The sequence below is a fragment of the Mustelus asterias genome, unplaced genomic scaffold (assembly GCF_964213995.1).
Source record: "Mustelus asterias unplaced genomic scaffold, sMusAst1.hap1.1 HAP1_SCAFFOLD_2095, whole genome shotgun sequence".
NCBI lineage: Eukaryota > Metazoa > Chordata > Chondrichthyes > Carcharhiniformes > Triakidae > Mustelus > Mustelus asterias.
In genome coordinates this window covers 16,717-43,740 of record NW_027592040.1, presented here as the reverse complement: position 1 = coordinate 43,740, position 27,024 = coordinate 16,717, and the positions used below count along the sequence as shown (strand labels likewise).

The 27,024-nt window shown below is 52.4% G+C and overlaps 1 protein-coding gene across 1 annotated transcript in view; it reads left to right on the top strand.

Moving 5' to 3' along the window:
• Nucleotides 1–27,024, top strand: part of LOC144489288 (autophagy-related protein 2 homolog A-like) — a gene marked incomplete at its 5' end in the record, with an annotated part of 59,564 nt that overhangs the window by 19,007 nt on the left and 13,533 nt on the right. Inside the window, 10 exon segments of the mRNA XM_078207155.1 lie at nucleotides 937–1,136; nucleotides 2,525–2,754; nucleotides 5,045–5,180; nucleotides 8,139–8,357; nucleotides 13,899–14,000; nucleotides 17,477–17,561; nucleotides 18,912–19,077; nucleotides 20,943–21,012; nucleotides 21,675–21,757; nucleotides 26,881–27,002. Of these exon segments, the coding sequence (XP_078063281.1) occupies nucleotides 937–1,136; nucleotides 2,525–2,754; nucleotides 5,045–5,180; nucleotides 8,139–8,357; nucleotides 13,899–14,000; nucleotides 17,477–17,561; nucleotides 18,912–19,077; nucleotides 20,943–21,012; nucleotides 21,675–21,757; nucleotides 26,881–27,002 (1,413 nt within the window).

Here is a 27,024-nt window from a genome sequence, read left to right as displayed (position 1 = left end):
AGGCAGTTTGTGTATGATCGCGTGCGAGTGAGGCAGTTTGTGTATGATCGCGTGCGAGTGAGGCAGTTTGTGTATGATCGCGTGCGTGTGAGGCAGTTTGTGTATGATCGCGTGCGAGTGAGGCAGTTTGTGTATGGTCGCGTGCGAGTGAGGCAGTTTGTGTATGATCGCGTGCGAGTGAGGTAGATTGTGTATGATCGCGTGCGAGTGAGGTAGTTTGTGTATGATCGCGTGCGAGTGAGGCAGTTTGTGTATGATCGCGTGCGTGCGTGTGAGGCAGTTTGTGTATGGTCGCGTGCGAGTGAGGCAGTTTGTGTATGATCGCGTGCGAGTGAGGTAGTTTGTGTATGATTGCGTGCGAGTGAGGCAGTTTGTGTATGGTCGCGTGCGAGCGAGGCAGTTTGTGTATGATCGCGTGCGAGCGAGGCAGTTTGTGTATGATCGCGTGCGTGTGAGGCAGTTTGTGTATGATCGTGTGCGAGTGAGGCAGTTTGTGTATAGTCGCGTGCGAGCGAGGCAGTTTGTGTATGATCGCGTGCGAGTGAGGTAGTTTGTGTATGATCGCGTGCGAGTGAGGTAGTTTGTGTATGATCGCGTGCGAGCGAGGCAGTTTGTGTATGATCGCGTGCGAGTGAGGTAGTTTGTGTATGATCGCGTGCGAGTGAGGCAGTTTGTGTATGATCGCGTGCGAGCGAGGCAGTTTGTGTATGATCCTGTGCGAGTGAGGTAGTTTGTGTATGATTGCGTGCGAGCGAGGCAGTTTGTGTATGATCCTGTGCGAGTGAGGTAGTTTGTGTATGATCGCGTGCGAGCGAGGCAGATTGGGTGCAGGTATCTTTTTCAAAGAACCAACGCAGTATTTTCTGCTCCTGTTTTAGTATTTGTAATAGTTTCCCCTGTGTTCCTCTGCTAATTTTGATCTCTTGTCCAAAGCAGGGCTGCCCTTGATCCGTCAGGACTCCCCCGTGTCTGTCTACCTATTCCCGGGTGAGAATAACCAGGAGAAGGCACCCTCCCAACCCCCGTCGGCACTGGACAGGCTGGACGTGTTTCCCTCCGAGGGCAGTGAGGCCGGGAGTGACTCCACCGATAACGACGACTTCTGTATCCTGGACGCTCCCGGCATGGGCATTCCGGTAAGGCCGCCAGGGGAATAACTCTGAGTAACACATTGATGTGGGCACAGTAAGAAGTCTCACAACACCAGGTTTATGTCCAACAGGCGGCAAGTTGGCACTGCTGCCTCACAGCGCCAGGGACCCAGGTTCGATTCCTGGCCTCGGGTGACTGCCTGTGCGGAGTTTGCACGTTCTCCCCGTGTCTGCGTGGGTTTCCTCCGGGTGCTCCGGTTTCCTCCCACAGTCCAAAAGACGTAATGGTTAGGTGGATTGGCCTTGCTAAATTACCCCTTAGTGTCCAAAGATGTGCGAGTTAGGTGGATTGGCCATGCTAAATTGCCCCTTAGTGTCCAAAGATGTGCGAGTTAGGTGGATTGGCCATGCTAAATTGCCCCTTAGTGTCCAAAGATGTGCGGGTTAGGTGGATTGGCCATGCTAAATTACCCCTTAGTGTCCAAAGATGTGCGAGTTAGGTGGATTGGCCATGCTAAATTCTCCCTCAGTGTCCAAAGATGTGCGAGTTAGGTGGATTGGCCATGCTAAATTCTCCCTCAGTGTACCCGAACAGGCGCCGGAGTGTGGCGACTCGGAGATTGTCACAGTAACTTCATTGTGGTGTTAATGTAAGCCGACTTGTGACACTAATTAATAAGTGTGGCAAGCCTGCACACGGCCAACAGTCAACAAAATGGCCGCCCTCAGAACCCAGATGGGCTGCATTTGCCCCCGGGGGGGGAGGGGGGGGGGCCGCTGTGCTATGGAAATCAGTGCCTGCCCTGACTACCGGAGCAGTGGGATTGGCTTGTCAATGTTAGACCCTCCCCTGCCAACGGTGATTAAACCCAGTTCATTCTCAATAACCTCCCAAACACATCACAGCCAGCAGCACAGAAAGTGGCCAATCGGCCCATCTGCTCCATGTCGGTGTTTCTGCTCCACGCACACCCCCTGCCTCCCCCCCCCACTTCATCTCACATCCCATCCCCATACCCTTCTATTCCTTTCCCTCTCATGTGCTTATCCAGCTTCCTCCTAATTTTAGCCAATCTACCTAACCAGCACACCTTTCGGAGTGTGGGAGGAAACTGGAGCACCCGGAGGAAACCCACGCAGACACGGGGAGAACGTGCAGACTCCACACAGACAGTGACCCAAGCCGGGATTCGAACCCGGGTCCCTGGCGCTGTGAGGCAGCGGCGCTAACCCGCTGTGTCGCCCATGTTGTGTGTCAGAGCTATGGGTTGAGGATTTGAGTCTCGGATAGTTATGGTGTTGCTGTCTTGCTGTGGCGTTTCCCGCTTGGTTTGTGGGAGAGAATGTTGCTGATTTCTTTTCTTCCCTCTCTCTCTCTGTCTCTCCCCCCGCCCCACCCCCCACCCCCACCCCGCCCCACCCCACCCCCCCAGCCCAAAGACGGCGAGCCGGTGGTCTCCCGACTGACGGACGACAGCATCTCCATCAAGGATGGCTACTTCTCCCGGCCCATCGGCAGCACGGACCTGCTGAAGGCCCCAGCCAGGTTCCCCGTCCCCGACAGCCGCATCATGCTGCGGGAGATCTCCGTAGTCTGGCACCTGTACGGGGGCAAGGACTTTGGCCCGCTTCGTCCATCCTCCGTGCACGCACACTCTCCCAGGTAGGTTTACAGCGGGAAGGCGGTCAGGTTCCGGAGCGCGTTCGGCCCTCGGAGGTGGGCACTTTCGCGGCCTTATTCCCCCCCCCCACCCCCTTCAGATTCGATGGGCCAAATGGCCTCCTTCTGAGAATCCATCACTGTCTGTGTGGACTTTGCACGTTCGCACCCATGTCTGTGTGGGTTTCCTCCGGGTGCTCCGGTTTCCTCCCACAGTCTGAAAAATGTGCAGGTTAGGTGGATTGGCCATGCTAAATTGCCCCTTAGTGTCCAAAGATGAGCAGGTTAGGTGGATTGGCCGTGCTAAATTGCCCCTTAGTGTCCAAAGATGTGCAGGTTAGGTGGATTGGCCATGCTAAATTGTCCCTTAGTGTCCAAAGATGTGCAGGTTACGTGGATTGGCCATGCTAAATTGTCCCTTAGTGTCCAAAGATGTGCAGGTTAGGTGGATTGGCCATGCTAAATTGCCCTTTAGTGTCCAAAGATGTGCAGGTTAGGTGGATTGGCCATGCTAAATTGCCCCTTAGTGTCCAAAGATGTGCAGGTTAGGTGGATTGGCCATGCTAAATAGCCCCTTAGTGTCCAAAGATGTGTAGGTTAGGGTGGATTGGCCATGCTAAATTGCCCCTTAGTGTCCAAAGATGTGCAGGTTAGGTGGATTGCCCATGCTAACCTGCCCCTTAGTGTCCAAAGATGCGTAGGTTAGGTGGATTGGCCATGCTAACCTGCCCCTTAGTGTCCAAAGATGTGCAGGTTAGGGTGGATTGGCCATGCTAAATTGCCCCTTAGTGCCCAAAGATGTGCAGGTTAGGTGGATTGGCATGGTAAATTGCCCCTTAGTGTCCAAAGATGTGCAGGTTAGGTGGATTGGCCATGCTAAATTTCCCCTTAGTGTCCAAAGATGTGCGGGTTAGGGTGGATTGGCCATGCTAAATTGCCCCTTAGTGTCCAAAGATGCGCAGGTTAGGTGGATTGGCCATGCTAAATTGCCCCTTAGTGTCCAAAGATGTGCAGGTTAGGTGGATTGGCCATGCTAACCTGCCCCTTAGTGTCCAAAGATGCGTAGGTTAGGTGGATTGGCCATGCTAACCTGCCCCTTAGTGTCCAAAGATGTGCAGGTTAGGTGGATTGGCCATGCTAAATTGCCCCTTAGTGTCCAAAGATGTGCAGGTTAGGTGGATTGGCCGTGCTAAATTGCCCCTTAGTGTCCAAAGATGTGCGGGTTAGGTGGGTTGGCCGTACGTGGGGTTATGGGGATAGGGTGGGATTGTTGTCAGTGCAGGCTCGATGGGCTGAATGGCCTTCTTCTGCACTGTAGGGACTCTATGGCTCTTGCTAATGCATTGATTCCATCATGTAGAATGTACAGCGCTAAAACCTCCTCTTTAGCCCATTTCAATCACCAAGGGGACAGTGAGGGAATACCCAGTCATGGCAAATTAATGGAACTAAGAGTTTGATGGAACATGATCTGATAGAATGGCAGGAAATAGGCACGAGGGGCTGAATGGCCACCTCTAGTTCCGGTGACCCATATCTCTTTTATCCCTACCTCGGGAAAACATCTATTGATTACTACCTGGAGAATTTTAATTGACAATGAAGGGAGAGATATCCAGGTTTGCAAATACACACACAGCCCCAGGGAAATGGTCTTGTACAGGAACAGGAGGAGGCCATTCTGCCCCACTGAAATATTCTGGTACAGGAACAGGAGGAGGCCATTCTGCCCCACTGAAATAGTCTGGTACAGGAACAGGAGGAGGCCATTCTGCCCCACTGAAATAGTCTGGTACAGGAACAGGAGGAGGCCATTCTGCCCCACTGAAATATTCTGGTACAGGAACAGGAGGAGGCCATTCAGCCCCACTGAAATATTCTGGTACAGGAACAGGAGGCCATTCTGCCCCACTGAAATATTCTGGTACAGGAACAGGAGGAGGCCATTCTGCCCCACTGAAATATTCTGGTACAGGAACAGGAGGAGGCCATTCTGCCCCACTGAAATATTCTGGTACAGGAACAGGAGGAGGCCATTCTGCCCCACTGAAATATTCTGGTACAGGAACAGGAGGAGGCCATTCAGCCCCACTGAAATAGTCTTCTATCGGAACAGGAGGAGGCCATTCTGCCCCACTGAAATAGTCTTCTATCGGAACAGGAGGAGGCCATTCAGCCCCAGTGATATATTTTTGTGCAGGAACAGGAGGAAGCCATTCGGCCTCCCTGCTCGTGGGTGCCAAGCGCAGACGCATTTGTCGTGACCTTTGTTGCTAATTTTTGACCGCTGCAGAATGAAGCCAGCTGCGGTGAGTGCCCGGAGCTCACCGTCACGCTCTGCCTTCCCCAACCGGCCGCAGAACACGTGGAGGATGCAGGGTGGCTACGGCAGGAACCACGAGATCCTCATGGAGATACAGCTCACCAAGGTAGGGCCACCACGGTGGCTGGTGGGGATGGGGGGGAGCGGTCCGACCTCCCGCCGCCTGTCTGCACCCGTCAAGAGTCCGCCTCCCGTTTCCCCCTGGGCTCTGAAGCCCCCCTCGTGACCACTGTCCATCCTCCTGCCTCGATAGGCGGTCAGAACAAAGAACAGCACAGCACAGGAAACAGGCCCTTCGGCCCTCCAAGCCTGTGCCGCTCCTTGGTCCAACTCGACCAATCGTTTGTATCCCTCCATTCCCAGGCTGCTCATGTGACTATCCAGGTAAGTCTTAAACGATGTCAGCGTGCCTGCCTCCACCACCCTACTTGGCAGCGCATTCCAGGCCCCCACCACCCTCTGTGTAAAAAACGTCCCTCTGATATCTGAGTTATACTTCGCCCCTCTCAGCTTGAGCCCGTGACCCCTCATGATCGTCATCTCCGACCTGGGAAAAAGCTTCCCACCGTTCACCCTATCTATACCCTTCATAATCTTGTACACCTCTATTCGATCTCCCCTCATTCTCCCGTCTTTCCAGGGAGAACAACCCCAGTTTACCCAATCTCTCCTCATAGCTAAGACCCTCCATACCAGGCAACATCCTGGTAAACCTTCTCTGCACTCTCTCTAACGCCTCCACGTCCTTCTGGTAGTGCGGCGACCAGAACTGGACGCAGTACTCCAAATGTGGCCTAACCAGCGTTCTATACAGCTGCATCATCAGACTCCAGCTTTTATACTCTATACCCCGTCCTATAAAGGCAAGCATACCATATGCCTTCTTCACCACCTTCTCCACCTGTGTTGCCACCTTCAAGGATTTGTGGACTTGCACACCTAGGTCCCTCTGTGTTTCTATACTCCTGATGACTCTGCCATTTATTGTATAACTCCTCCCTACATTATTTCTTCCAAAATGCATCACTTCGCATTTATCCGGATTAAACTCCATCTGCCACCTCTCCGCCCAATTTTCCAGCCTATCTATATCCTGCTGTATTGCCCGACAATGCTCTTCGCTATCCGCAAGTCCAGCCATCTTCGTGTCATCCGCAAACTTGCTGATTACACCAGTTACACCTTCTTCCAAATCATTTATATATATCACAAATAGCAGAGGTCCCAGTACAGAGCCCTGCGGAACACCACTGGTCACAGACCTCCAGCCGGAAAAAGACCCTTCGACCACTACCCTCTGTCTCCTATGGCCAAGCCAGTTCTCCACCCATCTAGCCACTTCTCCTTGTATCCCATGAGCCTTAACCTTCTGAACCAACCTGCCATGTGGGACTTTGTCAAATGCCTTACTGAAATCCATATAGACGACATCCACGGCCCTTCCTTCATCAACCGTTTTTGTCACTTCCTCAAAAAACTCCACCAAATGTGTAAGGTACGACCTCCCTCTTACAAAACCATACTGTCTGTCACTAATGAGATTGTTCCGTTCTAAATGCACATACATCCTGTCTCTAAGAATCCTCTCCAACAACTTCCCTACCACGGACGTCAAGCTCACCGGCCTATAATTTCCTGGGTTATCCCTGCTACCCTTCTGAAACAACGGGACCACATTCGCTATCCTCCAATCCTCAGGGACCTCACCCGTGCCCAAAGAAGCGACAAAGATTTCCGTCACAGGCCCAGCAATTTCATCTCTCGTCTCCCTGAGCAGTCGAGGATAGATGCCATCAGGCCCTGGGGCTTTGTCAGTTTTAATGTTCCCTAAAAAACCTAACACTGTCAGCTATTCAACTGGGGGAGGCATCATCCAACTCAATAGCCTAATCCTGCTTTCTCCCCATAACCTTTGACCCCGTTCGCCCCAAGTGCTGTATCCAGCCGCCTCTTGAATACATTCAATGTTTTGGCATCAACTCCTTCCTGTGGGAATGAATTCCACAGGCTCACCGGGTGAAGAAATGTCTCCTCACCTCCGTCCTAAATGGTCTACCCCGAATCCTCAGACTGTGACCCCTGGTTCTGGACTCCCCCACCATCGGGAACATCCTCCCTGCATCTACCCTGTCTCAGTCCTGTTAGAATTTTATAAGTCTCTATGAGACCCCCCCCTCATTCGTCTGAACTCCAGTGAAAACAATCCTAACCTGGTCAATCTCTCCTCATACATCAGTCCCCGGAATCAGGGTCAGTACTGAGGGAGTGCCACACTGTCAGAGGGTCAGTACTGAGGGAGTGCCGCACTGTCCGAGGGTCAGTGCTGAGGGAGCGCCGCACTGTCGGAGGGTCAGTGCTGAGGGAGCGCCGCACTGTCAGAGGGTCAGTACTGAGGGAGCGCCGCACTGTCAGAGGGTCAGTACTGAGGGAGCGCCGCACTGTCAGAGGGTCAGTACTGAGGGAGTGCCGCACTGTCCGAGGGTCAGTGCTGAGGGAGCGCCGCACTGTCGGAGGGTCAGTGCTGAGGGAGCGCCGCACTGTCAGAGGGTCAGTACTGAGGGAGCGCCGCACTGTCAGAGGGTCAGTACTGAGGGAGTGCCGCACTGTCCGAGGGTCAGTACTGAGGGAGTGCCACACTGTCGGAGGGTCAGTACTGAGGGAGTGCTGCACTGTCAGAGGGTCAGTGCTGAGGGAGTGCCGCACTGTCGGAGGGTCAGTACTGAGGGAGTGCCGCACTGTCAGAGGGTCAGTGCTGAGGGAGTGCTGCACTGTCAGAGGGTCAGTGCTGAGGGAGTGCTGCACTGTCAGAGGGTCAGTACTGAGGGAGTGCTGCACTCTCAGAGGGTCAGTACTGAGGGAGTGCTGCACTCTCAGAGGGTCAGTGCTGAGGGAGTGCTGCACTGTCAGAGGGTCAGTACTGAGGGAGTGCTGCACTCTCAGAGGGTCAGTGCTGAGGGAGTGCCGCACTGTCGGAGGGTCAGTGCTGAGGGAACCGGGAAGGGAGGTAAGGTGGGAGTGTGCTCCTTTATAGTTGTTGAACCGGTTTCTGTGATCCACTCCCCAGGTGAGTTTCCAGCACGAGACCTATCCGGCTCCCATCGTCACGCTTGAGAAAGGTCTGGGTGAGCCGGGGCTTCCCGAGCTGGAAGAACTGCCCATCGCTCGGCAAGTCTTCATTGTTCAGGAGCTGGAGATCCGCGATCGCCTGGCCGCCTCCCAGATCAACAAGTTCCTCTATCTGTACACCAGCGAGAAGATGCCCAGGAGGGCTCACTCCAACATGGTAGGTCAAACAACAACCTGCGTTCAGCTAGCGCCTTTAACTCTGTCCAAGGCCTAGAGTCAACCACATTGCTGTGTGTGTCGGTGTGCGTGCAAGGTGATCGCAGCTAACTCCAGTGCAGCACAGACACGCGCTCGCACACACACGCACATGCTCAGGGGGACACACACACTCACACAGGGACACACACACACACATAGGGACGCACACACACACACACACACACACACAGAGGCACACATACACACACACACATAGGGACGCACACACACCCACCCACACACACACACAGGGACACACACGCAGGCACACACAGGGACACACACACACACACACACGTACACACATGCACACACACCCGCACACACACAGGGACACACATGCACACGCACGCACAGGGACACACACAGGGACAGAAGCACACAGGGACACACACAGGGACAGACATACACACGCACACAGGGACACACACACACACACACACAGGGACACACACACACACACACAGGGACACACACACACACACAGGGACACACACACACAGGGACGCTCACACACACAGGGACACACACACAGGGACACATGGACACACACATACAGGGACACACACACAGGGACACACACAGGGACACATGGACACACACACACACAGGGACACACACACACACACACACAGGGACACACACACACACACACACAGGGACACACACACACACACACAGGGACACACACACACACACACAGGGACGCTCACACACACAGGGACACACATACACACACACACACACATGGACACACACACAGGGACACATGGACACACACATACAGGGACCACACACAGGGACACACACACACAGGGACACATGGACACACACACACACAGGGACACAAACACACAGGGACACATGGACACACACACACACAGGGACACACACACACACACAGGGACACACACACACACACACACAGGGACACACACACACACAGGGACACACACACACAGGGACGCTCACACACACACAGGGACACACATACACACACACACACACACATGGACACACACACACTGGGACACATGGACACACACATACAGGGACACACACACAGGGACACACACACACAGGGACACATGGACACACACACACAGGGACACACACACACAGGGACGCTCACACACACACGGACACACATACACACACACACACACATGGACACACACACACTGGGACACATGGACACACACATACAGGGACACACACACAGGGACACACACACACAGGGACACATGGACACACACACACACAGGGACACAAACACACAGGGACACATGGACACACACACACACAGGGACACACACACACAGGGACACATGGACACACACACACAGGGACACAAACACACAGGGACACATGGACACACACACAGGGACACACACATGCACACACACAGGGACACACACATGCACACACACAGGGACACACACACATACACACAGGGACACACACACATACACACAGGGACACACGCACACACACACCCAGACACACGCACACACACACCCAGACACACACACACGGACACTCACATGCGCACACACACACAGGGACACACACACACAGGGACACACACACACAGGGACACTCACACACAGGGACACATGGACACACACACACAGGGACACATGGACACACACACACAGGGACACACACACACAGGGACACTCACACACAGGGACACATGGACACACACACACAGGGACACACACACAGGGACACATGGACACACACACACAGGGACACTCACACACACATGCGCACACACACACACTCGGCACAGTCACACTCACAGTGACTTGGATCTAGAACCTTGGCTAAGACCAGCTGCCGGGGACACAGTTTAAAACGAAGGGGTCTCCCATTGGAGATGGAGAGGGGGAGATGTCTGCTTCTCTCTCAGAGAGTCATGAGTCTGTGGAACTCTCTGACCTGGAGGGTAATGGAGACTGGATCATCGAGTACCTTTAAGACCGAGCTGGATAGATCCTTCACAAACAAAGGATTCAGGGGTATGGGGTTAGGAGGCGGAAAGTGGGAGCGGATGAGCCATGATCTTGTTGAATGAGAGCAGGCGCTCAAGGGGCTGAATGGCCTATTCCTGCATCTCATTGCTGAGGTTGTTCCTTGGAGCAGGGGAGGCTGAGGGGAGACTGCATGAGATTATGAGGGGGATGGATGGAGTCGACAGTAAGAAACGTTTCCCCCTTGGTGGAGGGACCAACGACCTGGGGGCAGAGATTTAAAGCAAGGCGGCAGGAGATTGAGGGGATGTGAGAAGAAACCTTTTCACCCAGAGGGTGGTGGGAGTCTGGAGCTCAGTGCCTGAAAGGGCATTGGAGGCAGAGACCCCCCCCCTGTAAGAAGTATAAGGTGACCCAGTGGGTTAGCGCTGCTGCCTCACAGCGCTGGGGACCCGGGTTCGATTCCCGGCTTGGGTCACTGTCTGTGTGGAGTCTGCACGTTCTCCCCGTGTCTGCGTGGGTTTCCTCCGGGGCTCCGGTTTCCTCCCGCAACAGTCCAAAAGACGTGCTGGTTAGGGTGCATTGGCCATGCTAAATTCTCCCTCAGTGTTACCCGAACAGGCACCGGAGTGTGGCGACTCGGGGATTTTCACAGTAACTTCAATGCGGTGTTAACGTAAGCCTTACTTGTGACACCAATAAATAAACTAAATATTTGGCCATAGCTGGAATGACACAGCAGCAAAACATCCCTATTCCGATCCTCAAATCTTCCTGCGGGTTATGTAAAAGCAAAGTTTATTTAATAGTCACAAGTAGTCTTACATTTGCAGTGTTCACGTTGGTCTACTTGTGACACTGATATACTTTCGCTGATGGCCAAGGCGAATCAGGCCATGGGCCAAGTGTTGGATCAGAATAGTTGGGCGGTTTGCCTTTGACTAGCACAGACTCGATGGGCTGAAGGGCCTTTTTCCTGTGCTGTAGACCTCCTATGACTCTCTGACTAATTTGTACGTCTGGAGGCCCCAGGGCAAGATTGACAGCAGATCACGACCCAGATTTTAGTCTTTTCTTCGACTGCGAAGGTGGAATGATCTGAAATGTCCCTTATGGAAGGATAGGCTCGCATTGGAGGCAGTTCAGAGAGGGTGGACTGGGCTGATTCCTGGGGTGAAAGGCGGTGCTTCTCTGATGAGGAAAGGTCGGAGAGGGTCGGGGCCCGTAACCCATTGGAGTTCAGAAGGAGAAGCAGTCTTACTGAAACAGATGTCGCGACCACAATAAAGGTGTTTCCTTAAAGTGGCCTACAAGTTAAAAATGTGTATGTGCTTATGTAGTCCCCTTTTTTGATCTATGAGTGGTTTGAGTTTAAAAATAACCCAGCCGGCGAGCTTTATTCTTAAACAAGATAACCCGGGTGGCACGGTGGCACAGTGGGTTAGTGCTGCTGCCTCACAGCGCCAGGGACCCGGGCTCGATTCCCGGTTTGGGTCACTGTCTGTGTGAAGTCTGCACGTTCTCCCCGTGTCTGCGTGGGTTTCCTCCGGGTGCTCCGGTTTCCTCCCACAGTCCAAAGATGTGTAGGTTAGGTGGATTGGCCATGCTAAATTACCCCTTAGTGTCCAAAGATGTGCGGGTTATGTTGAAGTGCAAACTTTTCTGCTTCTGACTGTGGAAGAGAGAGACTCAACAAACTTATACTGACAAAACAACAAGGGCCCGTTGGGCGGGAAATCGTGGTAAAGTTGGGCGTCGGGCCTAAAACGCGGTCCAGACCCGACCCAAGGCCAATCGCGCCTTTACCAACGGCCGATCCGGGCGTCGATCCGGCGCGCGCCCGAATCGGCCAGCGGGCCGATTTAAATGCATTCGCATGCAGTTAAATCAGCATAATGAAGCCCGCGCCCAACTTACCCAAGGATTCCCACTTTACGAGGCTCCGATCCGATCGGCGCCCGCGCATTTACCATGTTGCTGAATTCAAGTCCGATAGGGCTTCAACTCAGCAACTGAACCACCGAATCGCCCCCGATTACCCTTCACGGACCGCCCCCGGCAGCCCACCCCCCCCGGGACCGGACCCCCCGGGCCCCCGACCTACCTTGATCGCTGGTGTCCATCGAAAGCATCTTGCGATCCTGGCCTTGCTCCCGATGGGTAGGATGACGTCTTTTCACTTGGGGTGGGGGGGGGGGAATGTGACATCTTTTCCCTGAGGGTGAGGGGAGGGGGGGGGATGTGACGTCTCTTCCCTGAGGGTAGGGGGCGATGTGACGTCTCTGCCCCTTGGGAGGGGGTGGGGAGACGTCACATCCCCCCAACTCCCCCTCAGGGAAGAGACATCACATCCCCCCCCCTACCTCCCACCTCAGGGAAGAGATGTCACCCCCACCTCCCCCAACCAGGGAAAGTCAAAGGCAGCGCGGGCAGCAGTGCTGTCAGCGTTGTCTTTGACTTTCACGCTCGGGCGCGCTGAGTGCTGCGCAGTTCGGCGCTCCGACAGATGCAAATACGCTAGGCCCCGCGCCGAGAAAAGGCGTACGGGGGCGCTGGAGCGCGGCTGCCGGGCGCGGGTCTGATTTACGGCCGCACCCGGCACTCAGAGCCGATTTGGTAAAATCGGCCCCCAAGTCTTTATTAACTAATAAAACTACTGCATGCAGTGGTGGCCAAGACTTAAAGTCAGAGAGCAGTTGGTGCAACTGCTAGTTCCTCCCGAGGTCTGGCCAATTCCACCAGAAATCAGTCCAATACTTACACAAAAACCTTATCGATTATCATCGCCAGAGCTTAGTCAGGAGTTCACTTAACAGAACAAACACAGGCAGCGTCATAAATTGTGGTACATTAAGGTACACTTAGTTAATCCCCTCGGACCCTGTGTAACATTCTTCACACCCATTAACTTGTTCTTTGATGCTGCAGAAAGAGATTGTGACTCTTTTCATTCCTGACCTTATCTCGCTTGATTCATCCGGCCCGAGGTCACGAGGGGGCACTTTTATCAATGTTTACGGGGGTTAGGCATAGCCAGATCTCCTCGGGTCCTTAAGTCAAGTGGAGTCAGATTTATCAGATTCCACAGGGGTCCAGCTTCTTGGAAGATCTAACAGAGGTCAAGCTTCTCCCAGGCTCCTTGGAGACGGTGTTCTCAGGTCTAACAGGGCTCTGGCCTTCTGAAGCAGTTACCTTCGTTTTTTTTTTACAGTGTACCAACTTAGTTGACTATTTTTCCCATCATGCTATAATGTTTCATCGAGTTGATCATTCGTCTCCTTGGACTACTGCAGAATTAATACAATTCTACTTCAACAGTTCGGTGGATTGGGCCATGGGGAAATGTGTGTGTGGTTATAGGGATAGGGTGGGTTGAGGGCCTGGGGAGGATGCTCTGTCCAAGTGTCGGTTCGGACTGGATGGGCCGAATGGCCTCTTCTGTACTGTAGGGACTCTGTGAGCAGTGGAGCGGGATTTCCTCACCCCATCATTACAATGATCACCTTCCTGTGCTTGCTCCTTAGCTGACCATTAAAGCCCTACATGTGCGGCCGGAATCTGGTCTGGGTGGTCCTGAATGCTGCCTACGAGTCTCCCTCATGCCACTTCGCCTAAACATTGACCAGGTTAGTGTTTGAACCGTACTGAAAATCTCTCTCTCTCTCTCTCTGTCTCTCTCTCTGTCTCTCTCTCTGTCTCTCTCTCTGTCTCGCTCTCTCTCTCTCTGTCTCTCTCTCTCTGTCTCTCTCTCTCTCTCTCTCTGTCTCTCTCTCTCTGTCTCTCTCTCTCTGTCTCTCTCTCTCTATCTCTCTCTCTCTCTCTCTGTCTCTCTCTCTGTCTCTCTCTCTGTCTCTCTGTCTCTCTCTCTGTCTCTCTCTCTCTCTCTCTCTCTGTCTCTCTCTCTGTCTCTCTCTCTCTCTGTCTCTCTCTCTCTCTCTCTGTCTCTCTCTCTCTGTCTCTCTCACTCTCTGTCTCTCTCACTCTCTCTCTGTCTCTCTCTGTCTCTCTCACTCACTGTCTCTCCCTCTGTCTCTCTCTCTGTCTCTGTCTCTCTCTCGCTGTCTCTCTCTCTCTGTCTCTCTCTCTGTCTCTCTCTCTCTGTCTCTCTCTCTCTCTCTCTCTCTCTGTCTCTCTCTCTCTCTGTCTCTCTCTCTCTGTCTCTCTCTCTTTGTCTCTCTGTCTCTCTCTGGGGGGGTGGCGGGGGGGAGTGGTCTGGAGTCAGACCGGGTAAGGATGGCAGATTTCCTTCCCTAAGAGCACCATTTCCCAAGGGGCAGCACAGGTGGGACAGTCGGTTAGCACTGCTGCTTCACAGTGTCGGGGTCGCGGGTTCAATTCCCGGCTTGGGTCACTGTCTGTGTGGAGTCTGCACGTTCTCCCCGTGTCTGGCTGGGTTTCCTCCCACAGTCCAAAGATGTGCAGGTTAGGTGGATTGGCCATGCTAAATTGCCCCTTAGTGTCCAAAGATGTGCAGGTTAGGTGGATTGGCCATGCTAAATTGCCCCTTAGTGTCCAAAGATGTGCAGGTTAGGTGGATTGGCCATGCTAAATTGCCCCTTAGTGTCCAAAGATGTGCAGGTTAGGTGGATTGGCCATGCTAAATTGCCCCTTAGTGTCCAAAGATGTGCTGGTTAGGTGGATTGGCCATGCTAAATTGTCCCTTAGTATCCAAAGATGTGGGGGTTAGGTGGATTGGCCATGTTAAATTGTCCCTTAGTGTCCAAAGATGTGTAGGTTAGGTGGATTGGCCATGCTAAATTGTCCCTTAGTGTCCAAAGATGTCCATAGATCAGAAGATTAGCAGAGTAAATGCGTGGGTTTACGGGGATGGGTGTGGGCCAAAGATGCCCAGTCAGAGAGTTGGTGCAGACTCAATGGGCCGAATGCCTTCCTTCTGCACTGTAGGAATTCTATGGTTTTATGATCAGTGAACCAGATGGGTTATTTTTACGACAAAGAGTTGTCACGGTCGCCATTACTGCGACTAGCTTGATCATTCCAGATTTTATGAATGGAATTTAAGTCCTGCCAGCTGCCTTGGTGGGATTGGAACCCGTGTGGCCCCTCAGAGCCTTAGCCTGGGGGCATCTGGGTTAGTAGCATAGCGATGTTACCATGATGCCACTGTCATCCCTAAATGTCCACAGCGTGGAGTTCAGTTGGCTAATTGCATTGCTCTCCGCTCTGCCCAATACATTTAAGGTGGGACAATCGCTGCTTTCCATTCCCCTTCTCGTAGCATCCCTACAGTACTGAAGGAGGCCATTCGGCCCACCGAGCCTGCACTGACAACAATCCCACCCAGGCCCGATTCCCCTAACCCCACATATCCATTCTGCTAATCCCCTGACACTAAGGGGCAATTTAGCATGGCTAATCCACCTAACCTACACATCTTTGGACACTAAGGGGCAATTTAGCATGGCCAATCCACTTAACCTACACATCTTTGGACACGAAAGGGCAATTTAGCATGGCCAATCCACCTAACCTGCACATCTTTGGACACTAAGGGGCAATTTAGCATGGCTAATCCACTTAACCTACACATCTTTGGACACTAAAGGGCAATTTAGCATGGCCAATCCACTTAACCTACACATCTTTGGACACTAGGGGCAATTTAGCATGGCCAATCCACCTAACCTGCACATCTTTGGACACTAGGGGCAATTTAGCATGGCCAATCCACCTAACCTGCACATCTTTGGACACTAGGGGCAATTTAGCATGGCCGATCCAGCTAACCCGCACATCTTTGGACACTAGGGGCAATTTAGCATGGCCAATCCACCTAACCTGCACATCTTTGGACACTAAGGGGCAATTTAGCATGGCCAATCCACCTAACCTGCACATCTTTGGACACTAGGGGCAATTTAGCATGGCCGATCCACCTAACCCGCACATCTTTGGACACTAGGGGCAATTTAGCATGGCCAATCCACCTAACCTGCACATCTTTGGACACTAAGGGGCAATTTAGCATGGCCAATCCATCTAACCTGCACATCTTTGGACACTAAGGGGCAATTTAGCATGGCCAATCCACCTAACCCGCACATCTTTGGACACTAAGGGGCAATTTAGCATGGCCAATCCACCTAACCTGCACATCTTTGGACACTAGGGGCAATTTAGCATGGCCAATCCACCTAACCTGCACATCTTTGGACACTAAAGGGCAATTTAGCATGGCCAATCCACCTAACCCGCACATCTTTGGACACTAAGGGGCAATTTAGCATGGCCAATCCACCTAACCTGCACATCTTTGGACACTAAAGGGCAATTTAGCATGGCCAATCCACCTAACCCGCACATCTTTGGACACTAAGGGGCAATTTAGCATGGCCAATCCACCTAACCCGCACATCTTTGGACACTAGGGGCAATTTAGCATGGCCAATCCACCTAACCTGCACATCTTTGGACACTAAAGGGCAATTTAGCATGGCCAATCCACCTAACCCGCACATCTTTGGACACTAAGGGGCAATTTAGCATGGCCAATCCACCTAACCCGCACATCTTTGGACACTAGGGGCAATTTAGCATGGCCAATCCACCTAACCTGCACATCTTTGGACACTAAAGGGCAATTTAGCATGGCCAATCCACCTAACCCGCACATCTTTGGACACTAAGGGGCAATTTAGCATGGCCAATCCACCTAACCTGCACATCTTTGGACTGTGGGAGGAAATATACGCAGACACAGAGACTGTATCCAGTAACTCCTCTGTCTGCTGTTTTCACCTTATGTCATTGGTTGGGGTGGCACGGTGACACAGTGGTTAGCACTGCTGCCTCACAACGCCAGGGACCCGGGTTCGATTCCCGGCTTGGGTCACTGTCTGTGTGGAGTTTGCACGTTCTCCCCGTGTCTGCGTGGGTTTCCTCCGGGTGCTCCGGTTTCCTCCCACAGTCTGAAAGACGTGTTGGTTAGGTTGCATTGGCCGTGCTAAATTCTCCCTCAGTGTACCCGAACAGGTGCCGGAGTGTGGCGGCTGGGGATTTTCACAGTAACTTCATTGCGGTGTTAATGTGAGCCGACTTGTGACTAATAAATAAACTTTGCTTCTCATCTGTCGCTCCGTAGGATGCCTTATTCTTCCTGAAGGATTTCTTCACGAGCTTCGCGACCGGAATCAACCCTGTTGTTCCTGTGGAAACGGCGACAGAAGGTAAGACCGTCGGGACGGCGGGGCTGTCGGTGGCTGTGGGGGGGTGGGGGAGACACAAAGTCCCGCAGTAGATTCCCCACTGCGGGAGTGCTGCACTATTGGAGGTGCCGTGTTTGGGGTGAGATGCTGAAACTGGGACCCACCGCCCCCCTCCAAGATGGACGTGCAGGTCCAAAGGCTACTATTGGAAGAAGTAGGGACAAGGGGAGGGAGGGAGGGGTGGGGGGGACTTCCCCCTGGTGCCCTGGTCTATACCCTTAAGTCAACAGATTATGTGGCCAAAATTGTATTGCTCGCCATTTATGGGATCTTGCTGTGCTCCAGTGTTTGCTAACCCAACAGCAACTGACCTTTGTGAAGCCACGCCTTGAGGTCAGAACTAGGAGCGTGTGTCCCCTCGAGACTGCTCCGCCCTTCAATAAGATCTCATCTTGGCCTCAGCTCCCACTTGACTGCCCTAGCCCTTGGTGGCACAGTGGGTTAGCGCTGCTGCCTCACAGCGCCAGGTACCTAGGTTCAATTCCCGGCTCGGGTCACTGTTTGTGTGGAGTTTGCACATTCTCCCCATGTCTGCTCCGGTTTCCTCCCACAGTCCAAAGATCTGCAGGTTAGGTGGATTGGCCATGCTAAATTGCCACTTAGGGTCCAAAGATGTGTAGGTTAGGTGGATTGGCCATGCTAAATTGTCCCTTAGTGTCCAAAGATGTGCAGGTTGGGTGGATTGGCCATGCTAAATTGTCCCTTAGTGTCCAAAGATGTGCAGGTTGGGTGGATTGGCCATGCTAAATTGTCCCTTAGTGTCCAAAGATGTGCAGGTTGGGTGGATTGGCCATGCTAAATTGTCCCTTAGTGTCCAAAGATGTGCAGGTTGGGTGGATTGGCCATGCTAAATTGTCCCTTAGTGTCCAAAGATGTGCAGGTTGGGTGGATTGGCCATGCTAAATTGCCCTTCAGTGTCAGGGGGATTAGCGGGGTAATTATGTGGGGTTGTGGGGGTAGGGTTTGGATGGGATTGTTGTCAGTGCACGCTGGATGGGCTGAATGGCCTCCTTCTGCACTGTAGGGATTCTATGATTCCTTAAGTGTCCAAAATCAATCGACTTATTCTCAGTGACTGAGGCTCTGTGAGCGAGATGTTCCAGAGACGGAAGAAACAGCTTCTCACCTCAGGCTGACGTGGCCGTCCCTTTATTCCCGAGACCGCGGCCTGCTGGGGCTCTGAGGATGCGGCAGGCGTCGTGGCAATGCGGGGCTGGCTCGGCCCCTCCCCTCTTGGCGACCTCGCCCTGGCGTCACCACGGGCGACCCCCCGCTCCCCCATCGATTGACCCCTTGCTTTCTCCTCCGCAGCCAAACCCGACCCTGGGCAGCGAGCTTCCGACCCCGAATCCGTCGGCAAGGACCCGGAGCCCGCTCAGAGTCTGCCCGAGATGACCGCCTCGATGGAGACCACCTTCAGCGAGCAGAGCTCCTCGTCCACGGCCTCCTCGTCCTCCGAGCAGCCGATTTATTTCAGGTACAGCGCTGACCCACCCCTCCCTCCCTCCCTCCCTCTCCCCGGGTCCCTCCATCATTCCGCCCTGGCCTGAATGAGTCACAGAAAACTAGCATTCAGGTACAGCAGATAATACAGAAAGCAAATGGAATGTGGGCATTTATCGCCAAAGGAATAGTCGAAAGTTTATTTATTAGTGTCACAAGTAAGGCTTACATTAACACTGCAATGAAGTTACTGTGAATGTCCCCTAGTCGCCACACTCAGAGAATTTAGCATGGCCAATGCACCCTAACCCAAAGGGTCATGAACGTAACCCCCCCCCCCAAAATCGATCACACAAATCCAGCCTCCCATCCATTGACTCCGTCTACACTTCCCGCTGCCTCGGGGAAAAGCAGCCGGCATAATCAAGGACCCCACACACCCCGGACATTCTCTCTTCCACCTTCTTCCATCGGGAAAAAGATACAAAAGTCTGAGGTCACATACCGACCGACTCAAGAACAGCTTCTTCCCTGCTGCTGTCAGACTTTTGAATGGACCTACCTTATATTAATTTGATCTTTCTCTACACCCTAGCTATGACTGTAACACTACATTCTGCACCTCTCCTTTCCTTCTCCCCTATGTACTCTATGAACGGTATGCTTTGTCTGTATAGCGCGCAAGAAACAATACTTTTCACTGTATCCCAATACATGTGACAATAATAAATCAAATCAGCTTCTACCTCCCATTTGTTGTGCTGACTATCTGACCACTCCCTGGTTACCCACATTAAGGAGAATTTCTCCTTGTCTGGTTCAACAAAACCCGTCAGAATTTCAAATGCCTCCAAACTCTCCCCCAAACCTTCTCTGTGTCTCTCAGCACCGGGACCCAGGTTCGATTCCGGCCTCGGGTCACTGTCTGTGTGGAGTTTGCACATTCTCCCCATGTCTCCATGGGTTTCCTCCGGGTGCTCCGGTTTCCTCCCACAGTCCAAAAGATGTGCTGGTTAGCGTGCATTGGCCGTGCTAAATTGCCCCTGTCTCTGTATGATCCTCCAATCGCTACACCCTCCCTATCTCTGTAACCTCCTCCAGCCCCCTACACCCCCTCCCTATCTCTGTAACCTCCTCCAGCCCCCTACACCCCCTCCCTATCTCTGTAACCTCCTCCAGCCCCCTACACCCCCTCCCTATCTCTGTAACCTCCTCCAGCCCCCTACACCCCCTCCCTATCTCTGTAACCTCCTCCAGCCCCCTACACCCCCTCCCTATCTCTGTAACCTCCTCCAGCCCCCTACACCCCCTCCCTATCTCTGTAACCTCCTCCAGCCCCCTACACCCCCTCCCTATCTCTGTAACCTCCTCCAGCCCCCTACACCCCCTCCCTATCTCTGTAACCTCCTCCAGCCCCCTACACCCCCTCCCTATCTCTGTAACCTCCTCCAGCCCCCTACACCCCCTCCCTATCTCTGTAACCTCCTCCAGCCCCCTACATCCCCTCCCTATCTCTGTAACCTCCTCCAGCCCCCTACACCCCCTCCCTATCTCTGTAACCTCCTCCAGCCCCCTACACCCCCTCCCTATCTCTGTAACCTCCTCCAGCCCCTACACCCCTCCCTATCTCTGTAACCTCCTCCAGCCCCTACACCCCTCCCTATCTCTGTAACCTCCTCCAGCCCCCTACACCCCCTCCCTATCTCTGTAACCTCCTCCAGCCCCTACACCCCTCGTTATCTCTGTAACCTCCTCCAGCCCCTACAGCCTTCCCTATCTCTGTAACCTCCTCCAGACCCGACACCCCCTCCCTATCTCTGTAACCTCCACCGCTAGGCATCGGCTCGATCAGATAAGGTGTGTGAAAATGGACCATCTCTCTCTCTCTCTCTCTGACAGGGAATTTCGATTTACCTCAGAAGTACCAATCTGGTTGGATTACCACGGCAAGCACGTAACTATGGATCAAGTGAGTGACTACTTGTTGGCTAAGGGAGGGTTTTGTTTGGTCCATACACATTTCCCCCACTCACCCTGTCTGAATGTATTTAGCAACGCATGTCTCTTCATAGAATCATAGGATAGAATCCCTACAGTGTAGAAGGAGGCCATTCAGCCCATCGAGTCTGCACCAACAACAAGCCCACCCAGGCCCCATCCCTATAACCCCAATTATTTACCCTGCCAATACCCCAATGCTCAGTCTACTGAGTGTATTTAAACAGCACAATACAGCAAACTCTACAGAGCTATTTAAACAGCAGTCTACAGAGTCTATTTAAACAGCAAACAGTCTACAGAGTCTATTTAAACAGCAAACTCTACAGAGCTATTTAAACAGCAAACAGTCTACAGAGTCTATTTAAACAGCAAACAGTCTACAGAGTCTATTTAAACAGCGCACTGCAGCAAACAGTCTGCAGAGTCTATTTAAACAGCAAATAGTCTACAGAGTCTATTTAAACAGCAAACAGTCTACAGAGTCTATTTAAACAGCAAACAGTCTACAGAGTCTATTTAAACAGCCTCTTGTTGCCATGCTTGGGCTGACGGGGCCCAGTTGATGTTGTTGCTAAGCAGTCAGTGCATTTCCTTTCTAACCGGCTCTGCCTGTGATTCCCTTCCCCACAGGGTACGTTTGCTGGTATACTGATAGGACTCGCCCAGCTCAACTGCTCCGAACTGAAACTGAAGCGACTGTGCTGCCGACACGGGTAAGTGACAGTCAGGGACAGGCGGGTGGCCTAGGATCAGTCCAATCTGTGCCTCTTACCGCTGGGGACTCCTGACCTTTCATTGTACTGAATACAGTGTCATGACCAACATTGACAAGGCCAGTATTGTTCGTCGCTTTTACACAGTCCATTACCCAGCCGTCCAGGCTGGAGTGTCCATACCGACCTCAGATTCAAAGGAGGCAAGTTCCAGCAAGAAAGCACACACAATAATACTGGATCAAACCCCTTCCCATTCACCCCCATTGTACACAATCCCAATGGACCCGAACCCCTTCCCATTCACCCCAATTGTACACAATCCCAATGGATCAAACCCCTTCCCATTCACCCCCATTGTCCACAACCCCTTCCCATTCAGCCCAATTGTACACAATCCCAATGGATCAAACCCCTTCCCATTCACTCCCATTGTCCACAACCCCTTCCCATTCAGCCCCATTGTACACAATCCCAATGGATCAAACCCCTTCCCATTCACTCCCATTGTACACAATCCCAATGGACCCAAACCCCTTCCCATTCACTCCCATTGTACACAATCCCAATCCCAAACCCCTTCCCATTCACTCCCATTGTACACAACCCCAATGGACCCAAACCCCTTCCCATTCACTCCCATTGTACACAATCCCAATGGACCCAAACCCCTTCCCATTCACTCCCACTGTACACAATCCCAATGGACACAAACCCCTTCCCATTCACTCCCATTGTAAACAATCCCAATGGACCCAAACCCCTTCCCATTCACTCCCACTGTACACAACCCCAATGGACCCAAACCCTTCCCATTCACTCCCATTGTACACAATCCCAATCCCAAACCCCTTCCCATTCACTCCCATTGTACACAACCCCAATGGACCCAAACCCCTTCCCATTCACTCCCATTGTACACAATCCCAATGGACACAAACCCCTTCCCATTCACTCCCATTGTACACAACCCCAATGGATCAAACCCCTTCCCATTCACTCCCATTGTACACAATCCCAATCCCTAACCCCTTCCCATTCACTCCCATTGAACACAATCCCAATGGCCCCAAACCCCTTCCCATTCACTCCCATTGAACACAATAATACTGGATCAAACCCCTTCCCATTCACTCCCATTGAACTCAATCCCAATAGATTCAAACCCCTTCCCATTCACTCCCATTGTACACAATCCCAATAGACCCAAACCCCTTCCCATTCACTCCCATTGTACACAATCCCAATGGACCCAAACCCCTTCCCATTCACTCCCATTGTACACAATCCCAATGGACACAAACCCCTTCCCATTCACTCCCATTGTACACAATCCCAATGGACCCAAACCCCTTCCCATTGACTCCCATTGGACACAATCCCAATGGACACAAACCCCTTCCCATTCACTCCCATTGGACACATTCCCAATGGACACAATTCCTTTTCCATTCACTCCCATTGTACACAATCCCAATGGATCAAACCCCCTCTATTGTAGAAGGAGCTTTACTCTGTATCTAACCCCGTGCTGTACCTGTCCTGGGAGTGTTTGATGGGGGACAGTGTAGAGGGAGCTTTACTCTGTATCTAACCCCGTGCTGTACCTGTCCTGGGAGTGTTTGATGGGGACAGTGTAGAGGGAGCTTTACTCTGTATCTAACCCCGTGCTGTACCTGTCCTGGGAGTGTTTGATGGGGGACAGTGTAGAGGGGACTTTACTCTGTATCTAACCCCGTGCTGTACCTGTCCTGGGAGTGTTTGATGGGGACAGTGTAGAGGGGACTTTACTCTGTATCTAACCCCGTGCTGTACCTGTCCTGGGAGTGTTTGATGGGGACAGTGTAGAGGGAGCTTTACTCTGTATCTTACCCCGTGCTGTACCTGCCCTGGGAGTGTTTGACACTGACAAGTTGTGGGTGAATCCGGAGTGCGAGTGTGCAGTGCTGGGGGATGCAGACTGTGTGGAAGTGGGAGATTGCTGTGTCGGAGTTGTGTGTCTGGACAGTGAGCGCCAGGGACCTCATTTCCTTTGCTTCTCCCAAAATAAAATGATTGCGTTGCTGATGAAATGTCAGGCCTGACCATCCGAGAAATGGTTCCCCCTCCCTTCCTGTTCCGACTCTGTGTCTAAGCCAGCGTCTGCTCGAAGGACAGCTTTGTTGGTGTTTAGTCTCTCACTGTTCTGTGCTGGGGAAGACAGTTACAGTGCGGTCATTGTACTGGAGCCGCACTGACACGCGAACAGCAACAAAGCCCACTGTTCCTTGGACAATGAACCCCTCATTCCAGAGACTGCGGGCGTCCGATAGTCAACTGCTGCATTGTTGCGGCCACAGAATAATGCAGCGGTGAGGGAGGTCGTTCCGCTCTTCGAACCTGTCCTGGAAAGATCCATCCCAGCATTCTTCCGCAAACTCGTTCTCTTCCTTCCTTCCTGACAGTGAAGCGACCCTTTCAGGTGGCATTGTCACTGGACTGGCAATCTGGAGACCCAGGGCAAGCGTGGTGGCACAGTGATTATTTATTTTCAATTCATTCTCGGGGCATGGGCGTCGCTGGCTGGCTCCAGCATTTATTGCCCCATCCCTGGTTGCCCCTTGGAGGGCAGTTGAGAGTCAACCACATTGGCTGTGGCTCTGGAGTGACATGTAGGCCAGACCAGGGTAAGGACGGCAGATTTCCTTCCCTAAAGGGAACCAGATGGGTTTTTCCCACAATGGGTCATCAGTAGATTCTTAATTCCAGATATTCTTTGTTGCATTCAAATTCCACCATCTGCCGTGGCGGGATTCGAACCCGGGTCCCCCGGAGCATGAGCTGAGTTTCTGGATTAATAGTCTAGCGATAATACCACTAGGCCGTTCACTCCCATTGTTCACAATCCCAATGAATCAAGCCCTTCCCATTCACTCCCATTGTACGTAATCCCAATGGACCCAAACCCCTTCCCATTCACTCCCATTGTACACAATCCCAATGGACCAAAACTCCTTCCCATTCACTCCCATTGTACATAATCCCAATGGACCAAAACTCCTTCCCATTCACTCCCATTGTACACAATCCCAATGGACCCAAACCCCTTCCCATTCACTCCCATTGTACACAATCCCAATGGCCCCAAACCCCTTCCCATTCACTCCCATTGTACACAATCCCAATGGCCCCAAACCCCTTCCCATTCACTCCCATTGTACACAATCCCAATGGACCAAAACTCCTTCCCATTCACTCCCATTGTACACAATCCCAATGGACCCAAACCCCTTCCCATTCACTCCCATTGTACATAATCCCAATGGACCAAAACTCCTTCCCATTCACTCCCATTGTACACAATCCCAATGGACCCAAACCCCTTCCCATTCACTCCCACTGTACACAACCCCAATGGACCCAAACCCTTCCCATTCACTCCCATTGTACACAATCCCAATCCCAAACCCCTTCCCATTCACTCCCATTGTACACAACGCCAATGGACCCAAACCCCTTCCCATTCACTCCCATTGTACACAATCCCAATGGACACAAACCCCTTCCCATTCACTCCCATTGTACACAATCCCAATGGACCCAAACCCCTTCCCATTCACTCCCATTGTACACAATCCCAATGGACCCAAACCCCTTCCCATTCACTCCCACTGTACACAACCCCAATGGACCCAAACCCTTCCCATTCACTCCCATTGTACAGAATCCCAATCCCAAACCCCTTCCCATTCACTCCCATTGTACACAACCCCAATGGACCCAAACCCCTTCCCATTCACTCCCATTGTACACAATCCCAATGGACACAAACCCCTTCCCATTCACTCCCATTGTACACAATCCCAATGGACCCAAACCCCTTCCCATTCACTCCCATTGTACACAATCCCAATGGACCCAAACCTCTTTCCATTTAGATTAGACCTGCTGACTCTCGGTGCCAGGGACCTGGGTTCATTGCTGGCCTCGGGTGACTGTGTGGGGTTTGCACGTTCTTCCCCGTGTCTGCGTGGGTTTCCTCTGGGTGCTCCGGTTTGCTCCCACAGTCCAAAGATGTGCAGGTTAGGTGGATTGGCCATGCTAAATTGCCCCTTAGTGCCCAGAGATGTGCAGGTTAGATGGATTGGCCATGCTAAATTGCCCCTTAGTGTCCAAAGATGTGTCGGTTAGGTGGATTGGCCGTGCTAAATTGCCCCTTAGTGTCCAAAGATGTGTCGGTTAGGGGGATTGGCCATGCTAAATTGCCCCTTAGTGTCCAAAGATGTACAGGTTAGGTGGATTGGCCGTGCTAAATTGCCCTTTAGTGTCCAAAGATGTGTGGGTGAGGTGGGTTGGCCATGCTAAATTGCCCCTTAGTGTCCAAAGATGTACAAGTTAGGTGATTGGCCATGCTAAATTGCCCTTTAGTGTCCAAAGATGTACAGGTTAGGTGGATTGGCCATGCTAAATTGCCCCTTAGTGTCCAAAGATGTACAGGTCAGGTGGATTGGCCATGCTAAATTGCCCTTTAGTGTCCAAAGATGTACAGGTTAGGTGGATTGGCCATGCTAAATTGCCCCTTAGTGTCCAAAGATGTACAGGTTAGGTGGATTGGCCATGCTAAATTGCCCCTTAGTGTCCAAAGATGTGCAGGTTAGGTGGATTGGCCATGCTAAATTGCCCCTTAGTGTCCAAAGATGTGCAGGTTAGGTGGATTGGCCACGCTAAATTGCCCCTTACTGTCAAAGATGTGCAGGTTAGGTGGATTGGCCATGCTAAATTGCCCCTTAGTGTCCAAAGATGTACAGGTTAGGTGGATTGGCCATGCTAAATTGCCCCTTAGTGTCCAAAGATGTGCAGGTTAGGTGGATTGGCCATGCTAAATTACCCCTTAGTGTCCAAAGATGTACAGGTTAGATGGAGAACCTATCCTCCACTGACTGTATTCTGATGAAATAATTCTATTATTATCGGTAGAGGTTGCTGCAGTTTTGGCCAGCGGTCCTGGTCACGGCGGTTCCTGGCGATGTTCTGTGAAATGAGGGACCGCTTGGCGTATGTGCCCCGCCGCCCCTCCAGTGCGGTCATTGTGCCGGTGTTGGGAATCAGGCACTAACCGTGTCCCATTATTGTCCATTCCGCAGGCTGCTGGGAGTGGACAAGGTGATCAACTACGCCCTGAACGAGTGGCTCAACGACATCCGGAAGAACCAGCTGCCGGGCATTCTCGGAGGCGTGGGGCCCATGCATTCTGTGGTACAGCTGTGTAAGTAGCGGGGCGCCCGGCG